General features: G+C 39.6%; 1 protein-coding gene across 2 annotated transcripts; it reads right to left on the bottom strand.

Annotated features, from left to right (window-relative positions):
• Positions 1 to 910: 910 nt before the first annotated feature.
• On the bottom strand, positions 911 to 24,678 carry LOC132354344 (zinc finger protein 568-like). 2 transcript variants are annotated; one of them, XM_059906257.1, is made up of 5 exons: positions 24,168 to 24,678; positions 23,026 to 23,078; positions 8,937 to 9,060; positions 8,545 to 8,640; positions 911 to 6,012 (listed from the first exon to the last, which is right to left on the bottom strand). In XM_059906257.1, the coding sequence occupies exons 2-5, from the start codon at positions 23,032 to 23,034 to the stop codon at positions 4,577 to 4,579; spliced, it is 1,665 nt and encodes a 554-aa protein (XP_059762240.1). In that variant the 5' UTR covers positions 23,035 to 23,078; positions 24,168 to 24,678; the 3' UTR covers positions 911 to 4,576. The 2 variants fall into 2 exon arrangements, with proteins under 2 accessions (XP_059762240.1, XP_059762239.1); XM_059906256.1 differs by lacking the exon at positions 24,168 to 24,678 and adding an exon at positions 23,823 to 23,941.
• Positions 24,679 to 25,009: the final 331 nt, after the last annotated feature.

Genomic DNA, 25,009 nt, shown 5'->3' with positions numbered 1-25,009 from the left:
TTTAGATTCCACATATGTGATATCATATATTTGTCTTTCTCTGACTTCACTTAGTATGATCTCATCCATGTTGCTGCAAATGGCATAATTTCATTCTTTTTTATGGCTATTATCCCATTGTATAAATATACCACATCTTTTTCCTCCATTCCTCTGTTGATGGACATTTAGGTTGTTTCCATGTCCTGGCTATTGTAAGTAGCGCTGCAGTGAACACTGGGGGTGCATGTAATTTTCCAAATTATGGTTTTCTCCAGATACAAGCCCAGGAGTGGGCTTGATGGATCATATGGTAATTCTATTTTTAGTTTTTTAAGGAACCTCCATACTGTTCTCCATCATGGTTGTACCAATTTACATTCCCACCAACAGCGTAGGAGGGTTCCCTTTTCTCCACACCCTCTCCAGCACTGTTTGTAGACTTTCTGATGATGGTCATTGTGACTAGTGTGAGATGGTACTTGTGGTTTTGATTCGCATTTCTCTAATAATTAGTGATGTTGGGCATCTTTTCATGTGCTTTTCCTATGTAAGCATTTAAAGCTAACTAGTTACATCTGTAGGTTTTGATTGGAAGGAAGTCCACTGGTATGTTATCAAGTGAGAAAAGGAGGGTATACTTCAATGTGTCAGCACAATCCCATTCAAACTACACCGCTCCCAGCCATAACCCCCATCACGAAAATAAAGCTCCAATGTGGGTATGAGAGAGTATGGAGAAAAGGATGAAAGGCTTTTGATGTTGGCACTTCAGAAAATAGGTATAGATAGCTCTTCTTTTTGTTTTGTTTAAACCTTTGCAGTATATCTCATTTTTGGCAAAACATGTTACATAAATTTGGAATATAGATCTCTCAAATCTTGATAATAGAAATATGTATACATGGGCAAAAAATCAGAATCATTTCTTTTTTAAATTTTTTATTGAAGTATAGTTGAATTACAATGTGTTAATTACTGCTGTACAGGAAAGTGACTGAGTTATACATATATTTTTTCATATTCTTTTCCATTATGGTTTATCACAGGATATTGAATATAGTTCCCTGTGCTATACAGTTGGACCTTGTTGTTATCCATTCTATATATACCAGTTTTCATCTGCTAATCCCAAACTCCCAATCCAACCCTCTCCCATCCCCCTCCCCCTTGGCAACCCCCAGCCTACAGAGAATCATTTCTTGACATTCATTATAACATTTATTATAACTCAAAAAATGTTAGAAATTGTAGAGAAAGTATAGATAAAATTTAGTGATCATTTCCCTCTTTTAAAAAAATGCTCGAATTTTTAAGTTGTCCTCCAATGGGTTGATTGATATTTAGCTATGACCAATTTAATCTGTCACATAATACATGTTTACATTAAACTTAGTATGTAATATTTTTCTAAAGTGTGGGGCAAAGGTGGAATACACTGGATGGTGATTATTCCAAATGCTGTGACTGACTACACCCCATGAGCTGTGATTAAGAGGACAATGCAGTGACCTCACAGCAGTTGAATATGCATATGCTGTTAATAGTTTACTACTTTCAGTGGATAAGTTGTTTTAGTGTCTAGTTTTCAACGTGCAAACACTACATTTATACATCACATTTTTTACAGTCTGACAGATCAGGTCATGAACCATTTTATTCTAGACAAAACAACCCTCTGTTTTCTCTTAATAGGCTGCTAGCTTTGGCTTGCTATTTTAATTGGAATACTCATATACCATGAGTACAATGGATTATTTTTATAGCTGATTTGAGCTGGATGCTGTCCTTTTCCAAATTTGGTACAGGGGTTGTGTTAGCCTCATAGCTGATACTCTTTATATCTTAAAGACTTAGATTTTATCTGTAAGTTACTCTAGTACTAGAGGAATTATATGGTGTAGCTCTTTAATTAGTTTTTTCTTGGTTCTTACTATATTCAGGAAACTACTACTTTTCCTGGATTTCAGTCATACTAAAAAAATTGCATATAAACATATACTGTGAGATGCTGAATGCAAACAGACATTTCCTACATCTTAACAAATCAAAGTTGTATATATATACACACACATATACGTTTAGGAAAATAATGCTTTTTCTATAATTTCACATACACTATAAAAAGCTTAATATAAACATTTTCTCATCTTACTAAATTAAAGTGGAATAAACGTGTATATATAGGAAAATACTTTTTTCCAGGACTCGGATATATAAAGTTGAATATAAACTTACAACAGATAGGCATGGAATTTCTTAGTTCACACCAGTCCGGGCACAGGGCAGTTCTGAATTGTTTCATCATCTCAATAATGTCAAAGACACAAGTTATTCCTGTGCCAATCTCAGTTTCTCGCCTCCCCTGGTTGCAAAATGGCCATAATTCCAGGTATCACACAGACACAGAAACATGCATCCTGTATATAGGAAGACCATTTCCTCCTATTTTGTTAGTAAAGAATATTTAACTGACGCTCACCTGCAGACTTTTTGCTTAGATCTTCTATGGCCGGGACTGTTACACACATGCCCAGCTGCAAAGCAATTAGGAGGGCAGGCATCTGGCATTTAGACTTAGGCGGGCAGCAGGCAATCCTGGCAAAGGGAGAATGGTTAATACCAATGGACAGGCAACCAACAGTGTCGGCCACAATATTGGCTTATTTCTTCACCTCCTTCATTTCTGTAGTTACATATCCTTTCTCACTTATGACGGTTGAGTTTTTTCTTTCTAGGGTGCAATCTTTTTCACTTCAAAAAGTTTAAGGTTTTTTTTGGGCTTTGCACTTATTTTGTTAGAGCACCTCAACATACTAGAGTTGGATGCTTATTCATTCACTCTCTCGTTCCTCTGATCAACAAATGTTTACTGGGAACCTACCAGGAATAGGCAGTGCACTAAGTATAAGGAAGTGAGAATGAATCCTCGCTTTGAATTGTCCCTGTTTTCTACATATATTGAAAGAAGTTAAATTCCCTCAGAGTAAAGCTTTGGTTGCGTCCTACAAATTTTAACATGAAGTTGTCTCTTTGTCATTCATTTGAATGACAATCTGCCTAATGATAATTTGCCTTGATTTCCTTTTTTAAAAAAAAATTATTTATTTTTATTTTTGGCTGCGTTGGGTCTTTGTTGCTGCGCGTGGGCTAAGCGGCAAGCAGGGGCTACTCTTCATTGCGGTGCCCGGGCTTCTCATTGGGTGGCTTCTCTTGTCGCAGAGCACGGGCTCTAGGCACACGGGCTTCAGTAGTTGTGGCACTCGGGCTCAGTAGTTGTAGCTCGCGGGCTCTAGAGCACAGGCTCAGTAGTTGTGGCATACGGGCTTAGTTGCTCGGCAGTATGTGGGATCTTCCCAGAGCAGGGCTCGAACCCATGTCCCCTGCATCGGCAGGCGGATTCTTAACCACTGAGCCACCAGGGAAGCCCTGCTTTGATTTCCTTTTTAATGTAAAAATTATTTATACAAGTATCTTAAATTTCCTTGTGGAGAAATGGATTTTGGCTGAGGCTTTATTTTCTAATTCACTAAAAGAGAGGCCAGAGATCATGGTATATGTCTCTTGTTTTTTGGAAGGTCTTAAAAAAAATTATCTAAGTCTTCCCTCTGACCTCATAGCACCCCACTTTTATTCTACTGGGGTTCTTTACATCATGAATCCCCTAACGGGGGAAAGGGCAACCTATGAAAAGCTTCAGTTTTAAAATTTTTCTGCAGAAGGAACTATCTAACATTCCATGAAGCAAGATGATGTAAGATGTTCATATAGTCACTGCACACATAAGGCCTTCCTCTCATATGATCTCTAATACACAATTAGGAAAACAAAATTAAGAATAAAGCCCCTCTTATTTAACACACTTTCAATATGCGCCAGACACTATTCTAAGGGATACAATATACACAATGCTACTAAGAAATATGGTGCTAATATTACTAATTGATAAATGAGAGAATTTGGTTAAGTAATTAGCCCTATAAGAAATGAGTAATAATGGTGAAGCCAAGTAAACAGTAAATATTGGTTAAATCCTTTCCCACTCTGATTCAGTTCAGATTAATTTTAGAGAATGAGCTTGCAAACATTTAACAAGAGTTGAATGGAATGGAAGAATCTGCTGCATTTTTAACAATGTAGCCTTCCTCTAGTACGAATTATCAGATGAATAATTAGCTAAAGCAAACTGGTGCTCCATATAAATATTTATATTGTGACTCCTGATTTCCCATAAGGGCTAATGACCCTTGATGTTGAGAAAAGTTAGAATGATTAATGTCTCTAACACTGCTTTCCTAATAAGCCTTCCCACTTTCCTTATATTCATGGAGTTCTTCACTTTTTCACCAATTGATTGAACTCTGATGTCTAATAAATTCTGAAACACAAATACACCCCTCCCAATTCATTTATAAGGTTTTTTATCAGTAACAAATGTCAAATTCTGGACTGCCTCACATCCACAGTATGAACTCTGATATTAAGTTGTTATCCTTAAATGCTTTCCCACATTCCTTACAATTACAGGGGTTTTTGTTTGTGTTTTACTAGTATGAATTTCCAGGTGTCAATTAAATTCCAAGCTTGCCACATGTCTTCATTCACTCCTCTGTCCTGTATGAATTCTTTGATGTTGACTAAGGTGTGAGCCACGAATAAAGGCTTTCCCACATTCCTTACATTCATAGGGTTTCTCACCAGTATGAATCTTCTGGTGTCGACTAAGTTCTGAGCCACGACCAAAGGCCTTCCCACATTCCTTACACTCATAGGGTTTTTCACCACTGTGACTCCTCTTGTGATGAGTAAGTTCTGACCTTCGAATAAAAGCCTTCCCACATTCCTTACATTTATGGGGTCTCTCACCAGTGTGAACTTTTTGATGTCGGATAAGTTCTGTGCTACAAGTAAAGGCCATTTCACATTCCCGACATTTATAAGGTTTCTCACCCGTGTGAGCTCTCTGATGTCTGGTAAGTTCTGAGCCACGACGAAAAGACTTCCCACATTGCTTACATTTATATGGTTTCTCACCAGTATGAACACTCTGATGTCGGACAAGATGTGAATCAGAGATAAAAGCTTTCCCACATTCCTTACATTTATGAGGTTTCTCACCAGTATGAATTCTTTGATGTAGATTCAGTTGTGAGGCACAACTATAGACCTTCCCACATTCCTTACATTCATAGCGTCTTTCACCAGTATGAATTATCTGATGAAGACTAAGTTGTGTGTCATAACGAAAAGCTTTCCCACATTCCTTACACTTATGGGGTTTCTCACCAGTATGGATTCTCTGATGTCGAAGAAGGTGTGAGGGACGGGTAAAGGCTTTCCCACACTCCTTACATTCATAGTATTTCTCATCAGTATGAATTCTCTGATGTAAATTAAGTTGTGAGGTAGATGGAAATGCCTTTCCACACTCTGTACATTTATAGGGTTTCTCACCTATATGAATCCTTTGATGTTTACTAAGTTGTGAGTTAGAATGAAAGGCTTTCCCACATTCCTTACATTTGTGAGGTTTCTCAGCAGTATTAATGCTCTGAGATTTAGTAATCTGAGCGTCACGAATAAAGGCACATTTCTTATTTTCATCACTTTTTTTGCTTTCATGAATTCTCTGATGCTTAATCAAGTCTGACCTACTATTAAAGGCTTTCCCACATTCTCCACATTTAGAGCCTTTTTCTTTATTATGACTTCTTTCATGTTGACTATGGTGTGATTGGTACCTGAAAGTCTTACATTCCTTGGATTCACAGGATTTTGCTCCAGTATGAGTTGTCTGAGGTGTTCTATGATCTGTGCGCTGAATGGAAGTGGATCTTTCTTCAGAGGTTATTATGGCTTGTCTGAAACGTCCTTCCTGTAGCCTCTCCAAGTGGCATCTGATTTCTCTGTTACTTCTGACCCTAGTGCACTCAAGAGTAGAGCTTGTAAGTCTTTTTGTTATCTCTGGTTGCAATGATTGAACTTCATAACTGTCCTCCTTTAGCATCTTGGTTTCTCTTCTAGACTCCCAGTCTGTAAGATAACAAAGAAAATAGTGGGTATTTTCATGTTGCAGGAGAGGAAAGTTCTCAGGTAGAAATGACAAACTAAAAATAATAATGTAAACTGCTCTTAACACTGCATTGCAACTTGAAAAAAAGGGTTGGAGGGGGGGAAATAAGAACAGAGAAAATGAGGGGAGCTTGTGAAGGAAGTGATTTTTCGCTTCTGGTTAAGAATCAGAATCAGCTGGGGAACTTGTTAAAAATATAATGTCCAGGACCCAAGCAACTAAATGAGAATCTAGAGTAGGACATTATCTAACAGCAAGTCCTCTCATCTCTAGCCTCAAATATATCCAGGTTTTGACTACTTCTACTAGTATTTCTAGTAGCGATCACCTTGTCCAAAGCCATCCCTCACCAAGATTAACAAAACACTATCCTGGAGTATCTCCCTACTTCCTCCTTACATTCCACACACAACACAGTGGCTGGACTGTTCTTGTTAAAATAAGCTAGATCATGCCATTCTTCTGCTCAAAATTCTCCACTGTATTTCCCTCTCATGCAGAGTAAAAGTCAAAATCCTCCTGTGATCTACAGGGCCTTCCCTGAACTTGTCCTGCACTACCTCATTCTAACCTCACTGCCTATCTCCTCCCCTTAGCTGACTCTGTTCCAGCTCCCTGACCAACTGGATGTTCAAACTTGCCAAGCACACCTCTCCTTCAGAATCTCTGCCTGCAAATATCTTCCCTAAGATATCAATATGGCTCTTTCAATTACTTCATACTGACCTCTATGCAAACGCAGACTTAAAGAGACCACTATTTTTTTTTTTTTTTGGCCATGCCCCATGGCATCTCACTTCCCCAACCAGGGATTGAACCCGGGCCCTGGCAATGAAAGCACCGAGTCCTAACCACTGGGCCACCTGGGGATTCCCCAAGAGACCACGCTTTACAAAACAGGACCCTTATCACACTACTTACTGCATTTTTCTGCAGTACACATGTCATTTAATCTATTTCTCCAACATTATTATGAAAAATTTCAAACATAAAGAAAAATGAAAAGAATCAGACAGGGAACCCCCATATTCCCACTAGCTAGACTCTACAATAAACATTTGGCTCTACTTGCGTTTTCACACATCTATCTACCCCTCCATCCATCAATCCATCTTGCAGACATTAGTATACTTCACCTCAAAACTCAACAGATTATATTTTAACTTGTTTACTTCTCTATTGTCTGCTCACCCTTTACTGTACCTATACAGAGTAAATACTCAATGACTGTTTGGTGAATGAATGGCCATTCGTTTTTTTTTTTTTTAATCTCCCTCACTGATTGAGGCAACTCAAAGTGTGGCACTCACTGTTTAAATACAGTGCCTTTCCCACTGCACTTAAAAAAAAAAACAAAATTCCCTACCAGACCTGCAAAATTCTATAGTATCTGGCCCCTGCTTCCCTATTCACCTTCATTTTGAGGTGCTCTCACCTTGACTCACCATGAGCTCACTATACTGGCATCCATTTGACTCCCATATCATGCCAATTACTTTCTCATCTTAGACCCTTTCAGGAAATGTTTCATCTTTCATGAATGTTTTGTGTTCCAAGATCTCTCCATGGCCAGCTTCTCTCATTCTAAATATCTTAATTTTCTGTCATGTACCCTGTTCTTTGCCCTCGATCTTTTTCTCAGTTCTAGAATTACATATTTGTTCATCAGTTTATCTACTGGTACAATTTCTCCCTAAGTGGCCTAGAACTAACATAATACTTATTTTATGCTCCATGATATAACCAACCCCAGCATACAGTTCAATTAATGTTAAATAAACTAATCAGTAGATTAAGCGTTTTCAGATGGAAATAAAGAGAAATATGCTAAAGATAATGAGATTAGGAGAGTGACTTGAGATTCACTTATCACTCCATGCTTCTAATTATTTAACAGGTGATAGAGGTGTCTTCCTGCCTCTGATTCCTTCCCAGCTTCAATATGCTCTCCCTACATCACTTCCGACGCATATGGCAGTTAACGCAGAAGCAAGCCTGTCATTAGAGCAAATCTGTTCATGTGCCTACACCAGTGTCCTAGAATATTGACAGTTTTACACAACAATAAAAATCTATGTAATCCTACTCAATAACAGCCCAATCAAAAAATAGGCAGAAGACCTAAATAGACATACAGATGGCCAACAAGTACATGAAAAGATGCTCAACATTGCTAATTATTAGAGAAATGCAAATCAAAACTACAATGAGGTACCACCTCATACTGGTCAGAATGGCCATCATCAAAAAGTCTACAAATCACAAATGCTGGAGAGGGTGTGGAAAAAAGGGAACCCTCCTACCCTCTTGGTGGGAATGTAAATTGGTGCAGCCACTATAGAAAACAGTATGGAGGTTCCTCAAAAAACTAAAAATAGACTTGTCATATGATCCAGAAATCCCACTCCTGGGCATATATCTGGAGAAAACAATACTTCGAAAAGATACATGTACCCCAATGTTCACTGCATTAGGTGAGTTCCATTACTCACCTGGGCACCATTCTTTTGTCTCCTTGCTGTTAACCATCCACGGTTCCTTCCCCTGCTCCAATAAGGAGATCACATCTGGCTTAGAATCAGAAAATCCTGTTCAAGAAAGAAAAAAAGGACCAAGTTATATTGTGGGTGTCCCAGAATTAAAATCAATCCATGATTATCAGGAAAGAGGACTAAGTAAATTAAGGGTCAGAGGAAAGGCTGAAGAAGATAAAGTCCGATGGAGCAGCCAATTTCTAACTTCACAAGGCACAAAAAGCATTCTTTGGTAAGCAAGAATCATTAATTCAGTCAAGCACTTGGGAGGCACTCACAAGAAATTTATAACAATAAACATAAAAATTCCAGAAGGCCAATTCTGAATTTTGGAGAGCAGGTAAACTTACCCAGTGAGATCAGGGTATTATAATTCTCCAACATCACATCTCGGTACAAATCCTTTTGAGCAGAGTGCAAGCACTCCCACTCCTTTTGAGAGAAGTAAATGGCCACATCTTTGAACTTCAAGTCCTGAAACCACAGATAAAAATACACAGAAATTAACGGGCAAAATCTTTACAATAAAATAAAAGAAATTTTGAGAAAGCAATTCAATAGGGGAACACCGTTGGGAAAACAGGATGTGCTGGACCTTTCAACATGAGTCAGTCAACAGCTCAATATCAAAAACAAACAACCCAATCAAAAAATGGGCAGAAGACCTAAACAGACATTTCTCCAAAGAAGACATACAGATGGTCAAAAGGCACATGAAAAGATGCTCAACATTGCTAATTATTAGAAAAATGCAAATCAAAACTACAATGAGGTATCACCTCACACCGGTCACAATGGCCATCATCAAAAAGTCTACAAAGAATAAATGCTGGATAGGGTTTGGAGAAAAGGGAACCCTCCTACACTGTTGGTGGGAATGTAAATTGATACAGCCACTATGGAAAACAGCATGGAGGTTCCTTAAAAAACTAAAAACAGAGCTACCATATGATCCTGCAAGCCCCTCCTGGGCATATATCCAGAGACAACCATAATTCGAAAAGATACATGCACCCCAGTGTTAACTGCAGCACTACTGACAATAGCCAAGACATGGAAGCAACCTAAATGGCCATCTACAGATAAATGGATAAAGACGATATGGTACATTTATACAATGGAATATTACTCAGCCATAAAAAAAGAATGAAATAATGCCATTTGTAGCAACATGGATGGACCTAGAGATTATCATACTAAGTGAAGTAAGCCAGACAGAGAAAGACAAATATCATATGATATTGCTTATATGTGGAATCTAAAAAAAAAAAGATACAGGCTTCCCTGGTGGCACAGTGGTTAAGAATCCACCTGCCAACGCAGGGGACATGGGTTCGAGCCCTGGGCTGGGAAGATGCCACATGCCGCGGAGCAACTAAGCCCATGCGCTACAACTACTGAGCCTGTGCTCTACAGCCTGCGAGCCACAACTACTGAGCCCACATGCTGCAACTACTGAAGCCTGCACACCTAGAACCCGTGCTCTGCAACAAGAGAAGCCACCGCAATGAGAAGCCCGCGCACTGCAACGAAGAGTAGCCCCCACTCACTGCAAGTAGAGAAAGCCCGTACGCAGCAAGAAAGACCCAACGCAGACAAAAATAAATAAAAATAAAATAAATAAGTTTATATAAATAAATAAACAAATAAATAAATTTTAAAAAAGATACAAATGAACTTATATACAAAACAGAAATAGACCCACAGATATAGAAAACAAATTTATGGTTACTAAAGGGGAAATGTGGGCAGGGGAGAGATAAATTAGGAGTTTGGGATTAACATATATATACTACTCTTTATAAAATAGATAATCAATAAGTACCTACTGTATAGAATAGAGAACTATACACAATATTTTGTAATAACCTATAAGGGAAAAGAATCTGAAAACAATATATGTATAACTGAATCACTTTGCTGTACACCTGAAACTAACACAACATTGTATCAATAAATTGATTATACTTCTATTAGGAAAAAAAAAAAGAAAACATGGATAGGTCAGTGTGGAAACAAGGATGATCACAGCACACGTTCTTGGTGCACACATCATTCTTTTTTTTTTTTTTTTTAATTGAGGTACAGTTGATGTACAAATTATATGTTTCACGTATATAACAGTGATTCACAATTTTTAAAAGTTATATTACATTTATAGTTATTATAAAATATTGGTTACATTCCTTGTGTTGTACAAATCATTTTTAAACATGCTTGCTACTACAGATATAACCGCTTGGCATTATCCTCTTCCATTATCCACCCAGGCCTGGGAATAAACAAAGTCCAGATAATTGGTGTCTTCCAATTAAATGAAACTGTACGTACATGTACATAGCACATGCTATGTTCAGCACATAACACTGTGACCATCTCCTTCCATTCTCTCGTTTTAAAAACTTGTTTAAAAGTCTGAAGAATTCAGGAATTCCCTGGAGGTCCAGTGGTTGGGACTCAGTGCTCTCACTGCCAAGGGCCTGGGTTCAACCTCTAATCGGGGAACTAAGATCCCACAAGCCACGCGGAACGGCAAAAAAAAAAAAGTCTGAAGAATTCAAAGATATCTTTAAAAATCTCTCTTATGATTTGGATATAACTTATGTGATTTAATTTCTTAAAAACTCAGGCTCATATTTAATCCTAGCTGTTTTCCATGTCACTATAAATAGACATCATTTTCATTGGCTGTATGATGCCCCATCTTATGTATTCAATGTTCTTATTTTGCAGCACTAGCTTAGACAAGTTCTCTTGCGGTTACAAGAGTCGTTACTTCTCAATAATTTATGCATCTGGTTAAATTGTTCCTGTTACAATAAGTTGTCCCTAACTATACTCTCCTTGTTCCAGAACTACCAGGACTGATGGAGTAAGATCCAGACTCACATTGATGTGACCCAAGATAAGTATACACCACACAAGTTCAAAATGGACCCACGGACTCCTTGGAATATCACATAACTTCATATACTGAATCTATCATATCTCCTATCATATTCCCAGTCAAAAAGAATCTCAAAGCTAAAGATATGGGCAAACACTGAGAGTGCAACAAGTCAGTGTCAATTACCTTCTTGTTTATCTGGAAAACTCAAGTTTGCAACATGGACTCTCACTTAATGACTCACCTCCACTTCAACAAAGCACAGCTCTAACAAGGGAGGTACAAAATTTTCAGCAAGGGTTGATTTTCCCATTCCATCAGTACTCCTGGTAGAAGGATAAGCACTCATGGAATGCTAAGGGGTTTCCTGAATAAATAGCTAAACATCTGTTGGAGAACAGAGAGACACTTATGGGACAGCAGCCTTTGGTAGCATCACTCATTGGAATAGGAAGAAGTGGGGAACAAGTCCCTTGGAAAGGCTCAGGGAGGCAGGCAGTTTCAGGAAAAAGAAATCCACTGTTCAAATCTTCCAGAATAAAAAATGCTTTCAATGAAGGAGAGAAGAAACATCAATTCATATAAACAATGGCTTTTAGGGTTGCAAAACCAGATCATTTATATCCTGGGCTCATCTAAGAGAAAAGCAAGCTTAAAAAGGCAAAGGAAGAAGAAGCAAGAGCAGCCCTGAGTCACCAGACTGACCTCAGAGTTCCCAAAGGACTGAAAATGAATTTTCCTCTCTCCTCCTCTGTTCCTATCTTCCTGCTTTTGGCAACCCAGTGAGTACACACACACACACACAGAGTCTCTTTCTCTTTCTTGATTTGAAGGAGAATAACAAACCTTTGCTTTCCCTGAATCCCAGGGAATCCAACTGTCCATAATGTATTCAGAAGAAATAACCTTCCCACTGTCAGGAGCTCATCTGAGCCCAGAAGGGCCTGCTCTAACCTGCCCTGGGTTGACCCTTGTTCTACCTGAAAGACACTGAGCTCCTCAGCCATGGAGGCATCTCAACGACATGACAGCACCCTCAGGCCCAGGAGCACAGGATATTTAGGAAGGCCCAGCCCTGGACGGTTTCTGCGACAGAGGTCTCCAGACTCCTCCAGGCCTAAGACTCAGGTACCTCCTTGGCTTTGTTCCCATAACCCAGAACTAGGGCCCTCAGAACCCAAACTGGAACCTCTTTCCACAAAGACCCTATCCAGAATCACCAGTACTGAGCCAGTACATGAAACCGTAATTCTCAGAATCCTTGTGGCCAAGTACATTCTGGTTCCCAACCAAGATCACCCATGGCTTTCCTGCCTGACATTATTCCTTCTCACCCCACCCTCAGCCTTCCTGTTGATAGGCAGTGTTCACTGCATCTCAAGCACAATTATTGCGCATTAAGCACTTTAAGTTCCTGGTGCCTTGTATGTATTAATCCTCAGGAGAGGCCTATGAATCTTAACTCAAAGGAAACTTTAGGTTAGAGAAGTGAAGTCATTTACTCAAATCTGCAGTAAGCAATGGCATTGCTGGGCTTTAAATCTAGATTTCTCCAATTCTATAGCTGAATGCCTTCCACTTCTGACTCTTGCAGATGCAGCCAGGGATTTCCTGATTCTTTGCAAGAACCCTGAGCTGGACTCTGCACTTAGGGAAGCAGAAAATGCTTGGTCTGCTCTGTCTGTCACTGCTGAGCACAGCACTCTATGAGGGAAAATCAAAAGTAGAAGTGAAAGGAGGAAAGAAGCAGTTCTGCAAACAAAATTCCTTTATCCAAAAATTTCAACCAAAATCCCACATGACTCTGGCTCTGTGTGGGCACTGGGGACATGATGAGTCTGACCCAGCACTTGTCCTTAAAAAGCTCAGAATCAGGGAGAAAAACAGAAAAATAGAGACAATCACCGGACATCAAGCTCTGTGGGGGACTGGTTACCACGACCAAATCGCCAGCTGAAAAACAATGTACTCAGTATTAAAAAGATTTTAACGGAATGTAATGATGAACTGGCAAAGACAGAAAATAATCCCAAGAGGCTAAAACTAAGTCAAAATGGGAACCAAGAGGAGTGTGCTGAGCCACTGATGCTTATTTTACCAGAGAACCTCTGCTGAGCCCAGATGACCATAAGCTTTGATATTCATGACCTTAAAGGGTAGGGAGATAGGAGATCAAGCCTACAGCTGGCCCAGATGGGAGTCCAATTGGTTCTGTACTGCAAAGACCTGGGACCTCTAGGACCAGGCCCTCAGAATAAGGGAAAAGTAGAAGCAGCACTCCCATTCTCAGGGGCTACAAGGAAAACTGCCTGACTTGAACTCTGGCTGCTGGTGGAAGGAAAATATTCTCCCCTGAGGAACTGTAACCACAAATTAGCCCTCACACAGGTCTCAGCTCACATTCCTATTACTAAAGTGAATCTAAAAAACCTACCATCTATGTATGAATCTACTTTAACGTGGTTCTGGTTTGGCAGTGCTCCTGGAAGAAGCAAGCCCAGATGTGTCCTACAGGAACAACCTTCATCCAGACCTCAAGAATCCATGGGTAGAATTCCAAGGAAAATGACCAAAGAGTCAAAAATAATAAAACAACACAACATTGTGAATGAACTAAATGCCACTGTACTGTACACTTTAAAATGATTAATTGTATGTTATGTGAATTTCACCTAAATAAAAAATTAAATAAAAATGAAACAGGCAAAGAGGCATAATTCCATGATCCAAGAGTCAGGAAAATCAATTGTTTCAACTTTCATTATATTTGAAAATTTCCATAATAAAATGTTGGAGGGAAAATATCACACCTGCAAAAATTTACATATTACGCAGATAACACAGGTATATGTTTTTTAGAAAGGGGGTAAGGTATTAAGAAACAAAACTCCACGAAAATAACAGGTAGATTTAAAAGAAAAAAATGAAAACTTCTAGAATAAAAAACATAATACTTAAAATTAAATCATACAATGGCTGGAATAAATATCTCTGAAGAGAAAAATTACTGGACTGAAATATTTAAAAAGAAATTACGCAGAATGCTATCAAAGACAATGTGGGAAAGTATTAAGAGGTTAAGAAGATAAAGTAAGAAGGTTTAACATATCTAATTAGAGTTCTAGAAGAAAAAAGGAGAAAGGACTGAAAAAGGTAGTAACTGAAGACATAATGTCTAAGAAATTTTCACAACTGGCAAAAGAAAGCATTATTCAGAAGCCAAATGAGTCTCAAACAATAAATAAAAAGAAATCCAGGGCAATTATATCAAAACTTCAGAGCATTAAAAACAGAGACTATGTTAAAAGTAATTTGATATTAAAGACAGATTGTCTACAAGAGAATAACAGTCTGATTGACAGATGTCTATTCAACAGCAACAATGCAAATCAGAGATGACAGAATAAAAATTCTCTCTCACAAGTGAGGACAAATAAAAACATTTTCAAAAAACCAAAAGAACAGAAATTCATTAATGTATGTACTTCCAACTAAAGGAAAGTGTTCCCAGATAGAGGGTTTGAGATGTAAGAATGGTGAATGGTGCCGTTCTTTAAAATGGCAAAAATGTGGATAAACTAAGCTAACATTCAATATATAAAATAATAAAAATGTTTTATGGACTAAAAAAAAAAACAATGAAAGAAAAATACCTGACTACAATATAAGTTGTTTGATCAGCTGGAATATCTAGTTCCTCATACTATTGAGCAAGATCATAAGGATGTTCTTTAGTTTCAGACACTGGTAAGAAAGTATGTTAAAATGTCTAAGGTAAGCAATAAATAAACAAACATAGTTTATAACTTTCAAACTCACAGAAGGGAAAATGGAATGAGATAATAAAATACAGAAAAGGTAGAATAAAAAGCACAAACTAAGTCAACAAAGATACTTTCAATTATGTCAGTAATTACAACCACTGTATAGACTAAATGCTCTCATTAAAAGATAAAGTTGGTCAAAAACCAAAGCCCAGTTATATGCTGTTTACAAGAGACACATCCAAAACATAAACATCCAGAAAGACTGGAAGTAAAAGACTAGTAGATAACGTGTACACACCTAACAAATAATAAATATATATAGTACATACACATACACACAAAACAAAAAGGAACAGAATTATGACAGATAAACCCTCATCATTATGGGAGATTTAACATACCTCTCAAAATAACTGATAGATAACACAGATAAAAAGTCAGTAAAAATAGAGAACATTTAAATAATAAAACTAGTGAGCTTGATTTATTGGCCACATACAGAAAAATGCACCCAACTCAAATAATAATCATCTCAATCATATCTGGAAGATTCAGAAAAACTGACCACACTGGACTTTAAGACAAGACACAAACATTTTTCATGAATACATACTAATAAAAAGATGCACCTTAATAGGATTGCCTATGGGGGGGGAGTGGTAAATGGAATGGAAGAGAAGTAAATAAATCATCAGAACAAGAGAACAACCTTGCCCAGACCAACAACAATGTGCCATGAAGTGAAGATTATGATTAACACTGTACTCAAAGCCTCCCCCCATCCTACCAAGGGAAAAAGAAAAAAGAAGAGAAGGGAACACTATGACATATTTTATGAGGCTAGACCAGAAGTCAGCAAACTTTTTCTATAAAGGGACAGAAAGTAGATATTTTATTTTTAAAATTTTATTTATTTATTTATTTATTTATTTTTTGCTGCATTGGGTCTTCGTTGCTGCACGCGGGCTTCTCACTGCAGTGGCTTCTCTTGTTGTGGAGCACAGGCTCTAGGCACGCGGGCTTCAGTAGTTGTCGCACGTGGGCTCAGTAGTTGTGGCTCATGGGCTCTAGAGCACAGGCTCAGTAGTTGTGGTACACGGGCTTAGTTGCTCCGCAGCATGTGGGATCTTCCCGGACCAGGGCTCAAACCCATGTCCCCTGCATTGGCAGGCAGATTCTTAACCAGTGCGCCACCAGGGAAGCCCAAGTAAATATTTAAAAGTCTGTGGGTCATTACCATCTCTTGCAACTACTCTACTCTCACCGGGGCATGGAAGTTGCCATAGACATTACATGAATGAATGAGTGCAGCTATGTTCCAATAAAGCCTTATTTATGGACATTGAAATCTAAATTATATCATTTTCACATGTCATAAAATATTATTATTCTTTTAATTTTTTTTCTAACCATTTAAAAATGTGGAAAACATTCTTGGCTTACAGGCCAGGGCCACAGTTTGCTGACTCCTGGACTAGAGTAACCTTGACAACATAACTTGCACAAAGATTTTATGAAGAATGGAAATTATAGGCCAATCTTACACAAGCTACAGATGTAAAAATTCTAAATAAATTATTAGCAAACTGAATTCAGCAATATGAAAAAGAATCATAACACATCATGGCCAAGTTAGGTTTTTCCTGGTGTAACAAGGTATAAATGATTTTAGAAATCAATTAAAGTTACTAAGCACACATTAGCAAATTAAAAGAGAAAATCCATAAGATCACCTCAAGAGATGTAGAAAGATGTTTCAAAGAATTCAATATTCATTCGTGATTAAAAATTCAGAGCAAATTAGGAATAAAAAGTAATGTCTCTAACCTGATAAAGGACATCTTGAAAAAAACCAAAAATCCAAGAGAAAGCATCATAAATACAAGTGAAACATCAAAGGAATTCTCTCTAAAACTGGGACTAAGAAAAGGTGCCCAAATTCTCACCAGTCAATACTGTTCTGGGAGATGGAACCAGTGTGATAAGACAAGAATTAGCACCAAATAAAGACTGAAAAGAGGAAAACATCAATATTTACAGATAACACAATTATTTACACACAAAAAGTGTCCTTATTCATCAATGATATGATTATCTAAGTTAGACGACCCCAAATCCGAAAGAACCTACAAGATATTACAATAAATGAGTTCAGCAAGTTGGATGGCTATAAAATCATTATCTAAAAATCAATTTCATGTCTGTATACAAGAAACAATGAGAAAATTAGTCTAAAAATTAATACCATTTACAAAAAACACAAAATATAAAAATACCTAGGAATAAAATTAACAAAAGACGTGTAAGACTCCAATTAAAAAACTTTATTGGAAACCATTATACAAAATTGAAATCAGCAGAGTTATACCACATAGAGTGAGAGGGAAACTCAATACTGTAAAAATGTCAACATTCCACAAAACGATCTAAGATTCAATGCTGTGTGAATTGATATCCCAACTGGATTTCTATGTAACTTGATCAGCCAATTCTAAAATTTATATGGAGAATCCAAAGGCCAGGAACAGCTAAGCCACTCTTTGAGGACAAGACTATGATGGTAGAGGAACATGACTTACCAAATATCAAATATTATTACAAAGCTGTCTTAATTAAGACAATGTGGTTTTGGTGGAGGGATAGACAAATAGGCCACTAGGGAAAAACAAACAGACCAGTGGATTAGAAAGGACAGAACAGACCAAAGCGCATATATTGAGATAGATATATATATATATGAACTTAATTTATGACAGAATTGCCACTGAAGTACAGAGAGGAAAGGATGATTGTGGAGTAAGAAATTTGGCCTCCAAAGTGAGATTCTTGCCTTTGTCTAGCTAATAGGACAACCTCTAAACACTTGGAATTCCCCAAGTGACAGGAGTGTCTTTGTTATTTATGGTGGGCCCCCAAGACCACATATGTTAGTTTATGCTAATGAAACTACGCAGGGTAGGGGCTGGCCATGCCAGAAAGACCAACCATGTCATCAGAACCTTGGGGCTTTGGGTTATGTGATATCAGCTTGACTTCCAGGCAAGTAGGGAAGGGAGATGCTGGAGATTGCATTTAACCACATGAAAATGATTCAATCTTGCCTATGCAATGAAGCCTCAATAAAAACTCTAGACACTGAGCTCAGGTGAGCTTCCCTGCATGTTATCACATATCAATATTGGGAAGGTAAACTTCAAGTTTGGAACCCTCCCAGATTCTATCCTATGCATCTTTTCCCTTGGCTAATTTTGTTGTTGTTGTTTTTCTATCTGTCCAGTAAGACTGCAAGTTTTTTTTAAATTGAAGTATAGTTGATGTACAATATTATATGCTACAGGTGTACAATATAGTGATCCCTTGGCTAATTTTAATGTATCCTTTCCCTGTAATAAATGTGACCATGAATATAATAGCTTTCAGTGAGTTCTGTGGGTCTTTCTAATAAATTGTTGGACCTGAGGGTGGTTGTGAGAATTTCTAAGTTTATAGCCAGCTGGTCTGAAGTGAGGGTGGCCCTGGGGCCTTCAAACTTGCAGCTGGCATCTGAAGTGAGAGCAGGCAGTCTTACAGGGTTTATTCCCTTAGGCTGTGCAGTTTGCCTAAACCTTTGCAATGGCCTTTTCCATAAATGATGCTGGGATGTTAGTTATCCAAATGGAAAAAGTAAAATTGGACCCTTGCCATACACCATCGTAAAAATCAACCCCAAGTGAATTAAAAGCTTAAACACAAAAGGCAAAACAAAACCATTTATAGAAAACATTATGGGAGAATATCTTTACTCTTAGGAGAAAAGAGATTTCTTAAACAAGACATACATAAATTAGTAAAGGAAAACAGTGTTAAATTTGACGGCATTAAAATTGAGAATTTCTACTATCTGAAGGTTAGAAGTCAAGACAAAAAATGAGAGAAAGCATGTACAGCACATATGACTGACAATCCACAATATTTAAGGAATGCCTACAAAGCATTAAAGGGAACAAAAATCTGGAAATATAAAACTCAATAGAAAAATTAGAAAATGAGATGAAATGGTACTTCAGAGAAGAGAAAACATGAAAGGGGGCTCAACTTCATTTAAAACCAAGATACACACATTTAAATTCAGAATAACATAGCAATTCACACCCACCAAATGGGTAAAAATTGAAGTCTGACAGTACCAAGTATTTGGTGAGGATATGAAGTAACAGGATTTACTACTGGGTATAAACACTAGAACAACTGGGCAATGTCTAGTAAGATTAAAGATGCACATACCCTATGACCCAACAATTCCATTTCCAGTTATATACCTAGAGAAATTCTTGTGCATGATACCAAGAGACAAATTCAAGGATGCTCATAGGAATAATGACAGTAATATGAAAGAAAAAATATATATATTTATACAGTAGATGGCTATACAGTAGGATAAATTCACAATGTGAATGAATCTCATGAATATACGTTGAGAGACAAGTAATGAAGTTGCAGAAGATTCCAAAGTTTGATTTTATTTATATCAAATTTTAAAATGACAATAAACACATATGATTAAAACTGTAAAGAAAAGCAAGGGAAGAAAAACATAAAATTCAGAATAACAGTTACCTCTGAGGGGCAGAAAAGGGAATTGGATTGGGATGATTCACAGCACACATGGGGTTTTTAACAATGCTTAATGCTCTACTTCTTAAATATGGGTGTTCAGTCATTCACCACACCATAAACACTTTTTACTATTCAATATTTAATAAAAGCAGTTTTTAAACGAGAGTTACAATACAGTGTGATAAGAACAGATGCAACACAGGGGAATGTAGTCACTCAGAGGCAGCAAGCATAATCAGGAAAGTGAAGTAGGCTTCACAGAACCCCGAGAAAGTGGCGGTGAGGGATAAGTGCCCCTCTTGTGCTTCTTGTGCCACGGAGGCCAGAGATAGCACTGTGCATTCTGAGAACGGCTAAAGTCAAGTTAGAGAGGGAGCAGAGCAATGAGACTGAAAACAAGTATCAGCTCACGAGACCTTTAGAGGTCTCGGGATTTTTTTTTTTTTTTTTTTTTGCTGTGCCATGTGGCTTGCAGGATCTTAGTTCCCCAAGCAGGGGTTGAACCCGTGCCCTGAGCAGTGAACGTGTGGAGTCCTAACCACTGGACCACCAGGGAATTCCCTCACAGGTCAGGGATTTTAAGCAGGATACATGAGCTCCGATTACAAGTAGAAGAAACTTCCTATGGGAAATGAGGTACAGTGACTCACTTAGGTTGAGGGGAATGTGGAGAATTTCATGTAACATGTAGAAGATTAACTGGGACCCTGAAAAGGAAGAGAACTCCAACAAACAAAAACAGACCAAGCAGCATTCCAAGCAGAGTGAACGTGGTAAGTTGGAGGTAGAGAGGGAGACTAATTGAATTCTGTGTGTCTGAGGAGCAGACAGTTCACTGGGGTAACTGGTGAGGGATTCTGGGCAAGGAGTACATAGAAGCGATGCTGAAGAAGTCCAAAGGGATCAGAACAGAAAGGTCTTGGGTGACGGTCACCTCTGCCAGGACTAAACATACAATCTTTTCTCACCACTTTAGTCCAGTACTAGGATTGGTGCTCTAGTAAATATAGAATGTGCTTTTTAGTAAATAAACAATGAATGTGAAACAGCTAGAGCTTTATCCTGAAAGTAACAGGGATTCACTGAATAAAGGAAGTGACATAACTGGCCTATTTTATTTTGGAGGAATAACCTAGAGCCAGGGAGTACAATTAGGTCAACGTACCACCCACTTCCACAAAAGTCTCGTCTGGCACACAGACAGTGGAGTGAGGTCACAGGGCATGAGACCAAGGAGCAGGAAAGGTACAGATGCAAAGGGATCTGCCGCCACACTGAATGTTGGGGAGATCAGGAAGTAGGAGTTGGGGACCTCCCGGTTGCTGGTGTAAGTGCACATTCAGGTGAATTTCCATTACCAGCATATTCCCCAAACCCTGTAGACTACATTATACAGAAGAAGTTATGAGGAAGCCATGGTCTGAGAGCTAATAAATGACGGAAATGGGGTAAGACTCTATCCTTTTATGCAGTGCAGAGCCTCTTATTAATACAGCGAAAGTACAATGATCACTCTGAGGAGAGGGGGAAACAGAGGGAGAAATGGACAGTCGAAGGTTGAAGGGCAAAAGGGAGCTAGACTTTCTTCCTCACCAAAATGTGCTGAGAATTGATGGGGAGAATGTGGTCCTCTTCTGAGAATCTTAGGAAGGGTCCGGCCAGAATGGAAATTGGAAGACAAACTCAGTAAGTTCTCACAGGATTCAGAAAAGTCAAAGAGAAAGGAAGAAACAGATTCATCCAGAAAAGAAAGAATATTTCTTTAGTCTTTAGGGTGAAAAGAATCCTTGAAAAGCAAGTGGACAGAATTAATAAAGGAAGACCTACACTCAGACACATCCAGGAAAAAAACCCCAAATTTCACATACTACAAATAGCATGCCATTCTTTAAAATCAACTAGGAATTTTACAGCCAACATTCTCTAGTTATATCTCAAACCAGATACCTTAAGGATTAAATTGTTTAGACAAAAATACTTTAGAAAAATGAGTGACTTTCTATTTTTGTAGAGAAGACCTTCTGGCATGACATAAAGAAAACATTTTTTGAAAACTCTGAATCTTAAAAACACACAAAAGATAGATTAACTCTGAAAAAATATTTCGAAAACAACCTATAAATGACAAAGAGAAAATATGCTTAACGTATAAACTGACAAATGGGCAGAAGAAATCAGTAGGCAATTTAGAAATCCCAACTGTATCATTCATTTATTAACTGTAATTTTGGACCAAGTGACTTAACAGAATCTATTTTCTCATCTGTCAACTTAGAATAATAATATATTTCATAAAATCTGAGATGCCACTGACTGTAAAGCCACCATTACTTCATATACCACGAAAGAAAAAAAATGCAATCGATGAAACTATAACTTACAGGGAATTGAAAAACCCATCCTGATTTCAGAGAAGTTAAAATGTGGGGGAAAAAGCGTCACTGAATTAATGAAATACAGTCATACCTGACTCATAGGGTTGTTATGTGGATTCAACAAGATAACACATACCAAGAACTTCAAACTAGAAGTGGCTCAAAGTAAACACCCAATAAGTTAGTTGCTTCTATTAGTAATGTGATCCCATTCAGTAAACAAAATTACATACCCACACATATGTGCAGACAAAATAATTTTAAAACATTAATAGTGATTAACCTCTAGGTGGTGGGACCATGGGCCATAAACTTTAATAACTTCCTCAAATTTTGAAATTTTTGCAAAAATCTTATATTACTTTAATCGTTAGAAAGAGAGCAATTAGGTTATTTCTATTTGGGGGGGGGGATATCTAAATCTGAAGGGGGCAGGCAGGCATTCCAAGCTGTTAGAAATTTGGAAGCAAATAGGCTACTGCATGTGACTCTGGAGGGGACAACAAAGAAATTAGTGAGACTTAACTAAACTTATTCTGTTCTTCAACTTCCCTGCCAAACCATGGAGGCACATCCTGTCAAGACTGTTATAGCACTGAACAAAATCCAGGGAAATGGAAAATCCAGATCAGATAAGACAATGTATGCAAGGCAGACAGCCCAGGTTTAGGTTCCTGGCTGGTTTAGGAGGAAACCATCTCTTCCCCTTTCTCCAAATCACTACTGTAAATCTCTTGGCTAGAATCCTGAAATAGGATAGTGTCCTGAAAACAGAGAAGCCCTTTCCAAGAAGAAAATTGCAAATACAACTTACCTCCGCCATGACTTTTGATGCCCAGCAGCTCTTTTCTCCTCCTCTTCTGGATTCTTAGAGAAGGAAAAAGGTAGAAAATGGTTAAGAAACTAAGAGGCAGCAGTTCCTTCCTGGAGCTCAGAGGAGGCCAAGTCAGCACAAATCCCTACCCCACCCCAGGCACTGAGAGGGAGCCCCAAACCAAAGAAGCCTGCAACCCCACCACCCTCTCTCATCATCAAAAAGAAGAGCAGGCGACCTTAGGGGCCCAGATGGGAGTTCTGGGAAAGACTCCCAGACTGTGGCCTCTTTCCTCCATAAGAGCCTGACTTTGGGTATTTTCAGACCCCAGTACCTTACACTGAGCCCAGATCTGTGCCTCCAAGAAACATCCTAGTTGGATTCACCTGTTAAGAGTCCCACATGCCTGAACTTTAGGCTGAGGGCACCTGCCTGGGCCTTGGTGGTCACACGGTGAAAGAACAGAGGAGTGGAAGTAGGAGGGGGGCTCCCAGCCCAAAGCTCTAGAAACCCCCCCGACACCACCATAAACAGCCCCAGGAGAACGCCATTCACTGCGCTGGAGAGCGAGCGACTGCAGCTGTGCCAGTTCTTGGGCTAGAGAGTGCAATGGGAGCGCAATCCCGGCCTGAGGTAGACGCCCGGAACCCACTCACCCGCGGAACCCACTCAGCGCCGACCAAAAATGTACAAAGAGGGCGCCATTCCCAGCTCCAAAGGGCAGAGTCTGCGACGTGGCCACATTGGGCGCGCGCACACAAGAGCCACAGAGAGTCCCGCTTTGATAGGGTACCCACCACGGGCCCGCGAGGCACTGGTTGCCGAGCACCGGACGTCTGGCGCACAAACCAACACCAGGGAGTATCTCACGGACTTTCCCCAGGCAGGAGGCCACACAGCTGCGACACCCATGACCTCCAGACATCCCCAGCCCGCCCCCCGCGCCAGCCTGAAGCCACTCCCACCCGTGATGGCGCGCGGCCCATACCTCCCACCCCCGAGTGTCGACAAGCGGCCTGGAGAGAACCACCCTCCCCGTCGTCCTTTATTTTCCAAGCGCGGGCACGCAGCTTGGACATGCCCGACGGCCAGCCATATTTAAAACTCCCGACAGACCCCAGCCCTGCCACGAGCCTCCTCACCGTCCACTCTTCCGGGGTCCTCTCACTCCAGTCTGATTGAATCCGCCCCAAACCAGTGAGCGAGGCAACCTGGAATGCCCCGATCCTTTGCGCCCGAACTCCCGGCAACTCACACCGGTCAGCCAACTTCGGCCGAATCCGCAAACACCGCGGAGCCCTCGGGGAAATGTAGTCCAGAGGGGGGAAAAATCCAACTAGAGCCTGAACCGGCACATCAGTCTTCTCCGCCCCAAGTCGCGTCGTATTCCAAGCTTCAATGAAGCCCAGTCCTGACCGCCCAGCCGCACGCGAGCATCCTCCGAGAACCTGGGCAAACCCACAGGTCGAGGTAGCAATAGGTGGCTGCGGAGGGGTAAGAAAGGGTTGTGGCCCGTAGAGGCTTCTGGGAAATGTGGCCCACAGGCGGGGAAAGGGGGTGCTCAAGTTTCCGCTGAGAATTCATTCCCAAGTCCCGGGCGCCGCCGGGAAGTGCAGTCCTCACTCCGAAACGCCAGAACGCTGCAGCCTGAAGTCCCGGCTTTTCAGCATGATTTGGGCGGGGCCCCAGGGACGCCCGGTAGGGGCTGGGCCCACCCTGGAGGCGTCTGGGAAATGTAGTACCAGCCTAGCGTGTTGGGGACGTGGCGGGGGAGAGTCTGAAAGGGAGCAGTAGAGTTCAGGGTGGGGGAGTCTGAGAAGGGCCTGGGGAGGTTCAGGAAGGACAACCCTGAGTCCGGAATGGAACCAATACTAAACTCTGTATACTATGTAATACTGTTTTCAAACATTTTATAAGTACATAAATATAGATAAAAAGACACTTAGGTAATAAGATCGCTGGAAAGTCACACTAACATTTGTTA

Source organism: Balaenoptera ricei, chromosome 19 (assembly GCF_028023285.1).
Source record: "Balaenoptera ricei isolate mBalRic1 chromosome 19, mBalRic1.hap2, whole genome shotgun sequence".
NCBI classification, from domain to species: Eukaryota; Metazoa; Chordata; class Mammalia; order Artiodactyla; family Balaenopteridae; genus Balaenoptera; species Balaenoptera ricei.
This window is presented reverse-complemented; position numbering and strand designations above follow the sequence as displayed.

Bases quoted from the DNA above. Each gene is read 5' to 3' on its own strand.
- LOC132354344 (XM_059906256.1), bottom strand. From the start codon at position 23,937: ATGGGTGTCGCAGCTGTGTGGCCTCCTGCCTGGGGAAAGTCCGTGAGA. The intron at 9,061-23,025 runs GTAAGTTGTATT...CTGTGGTTTCAG, and splicing joins CATCAAAAGTCATGGCGGAG to GACTTGAAGTTCAAAGATGT. The intron at 6,013-8,544 runs GTGAGTAATGGA...GTTATCTTACAG, and splicing joins GACAAAAGAATGGTGCCCAG to ACTGGGAGTCTAGAAGAGAA.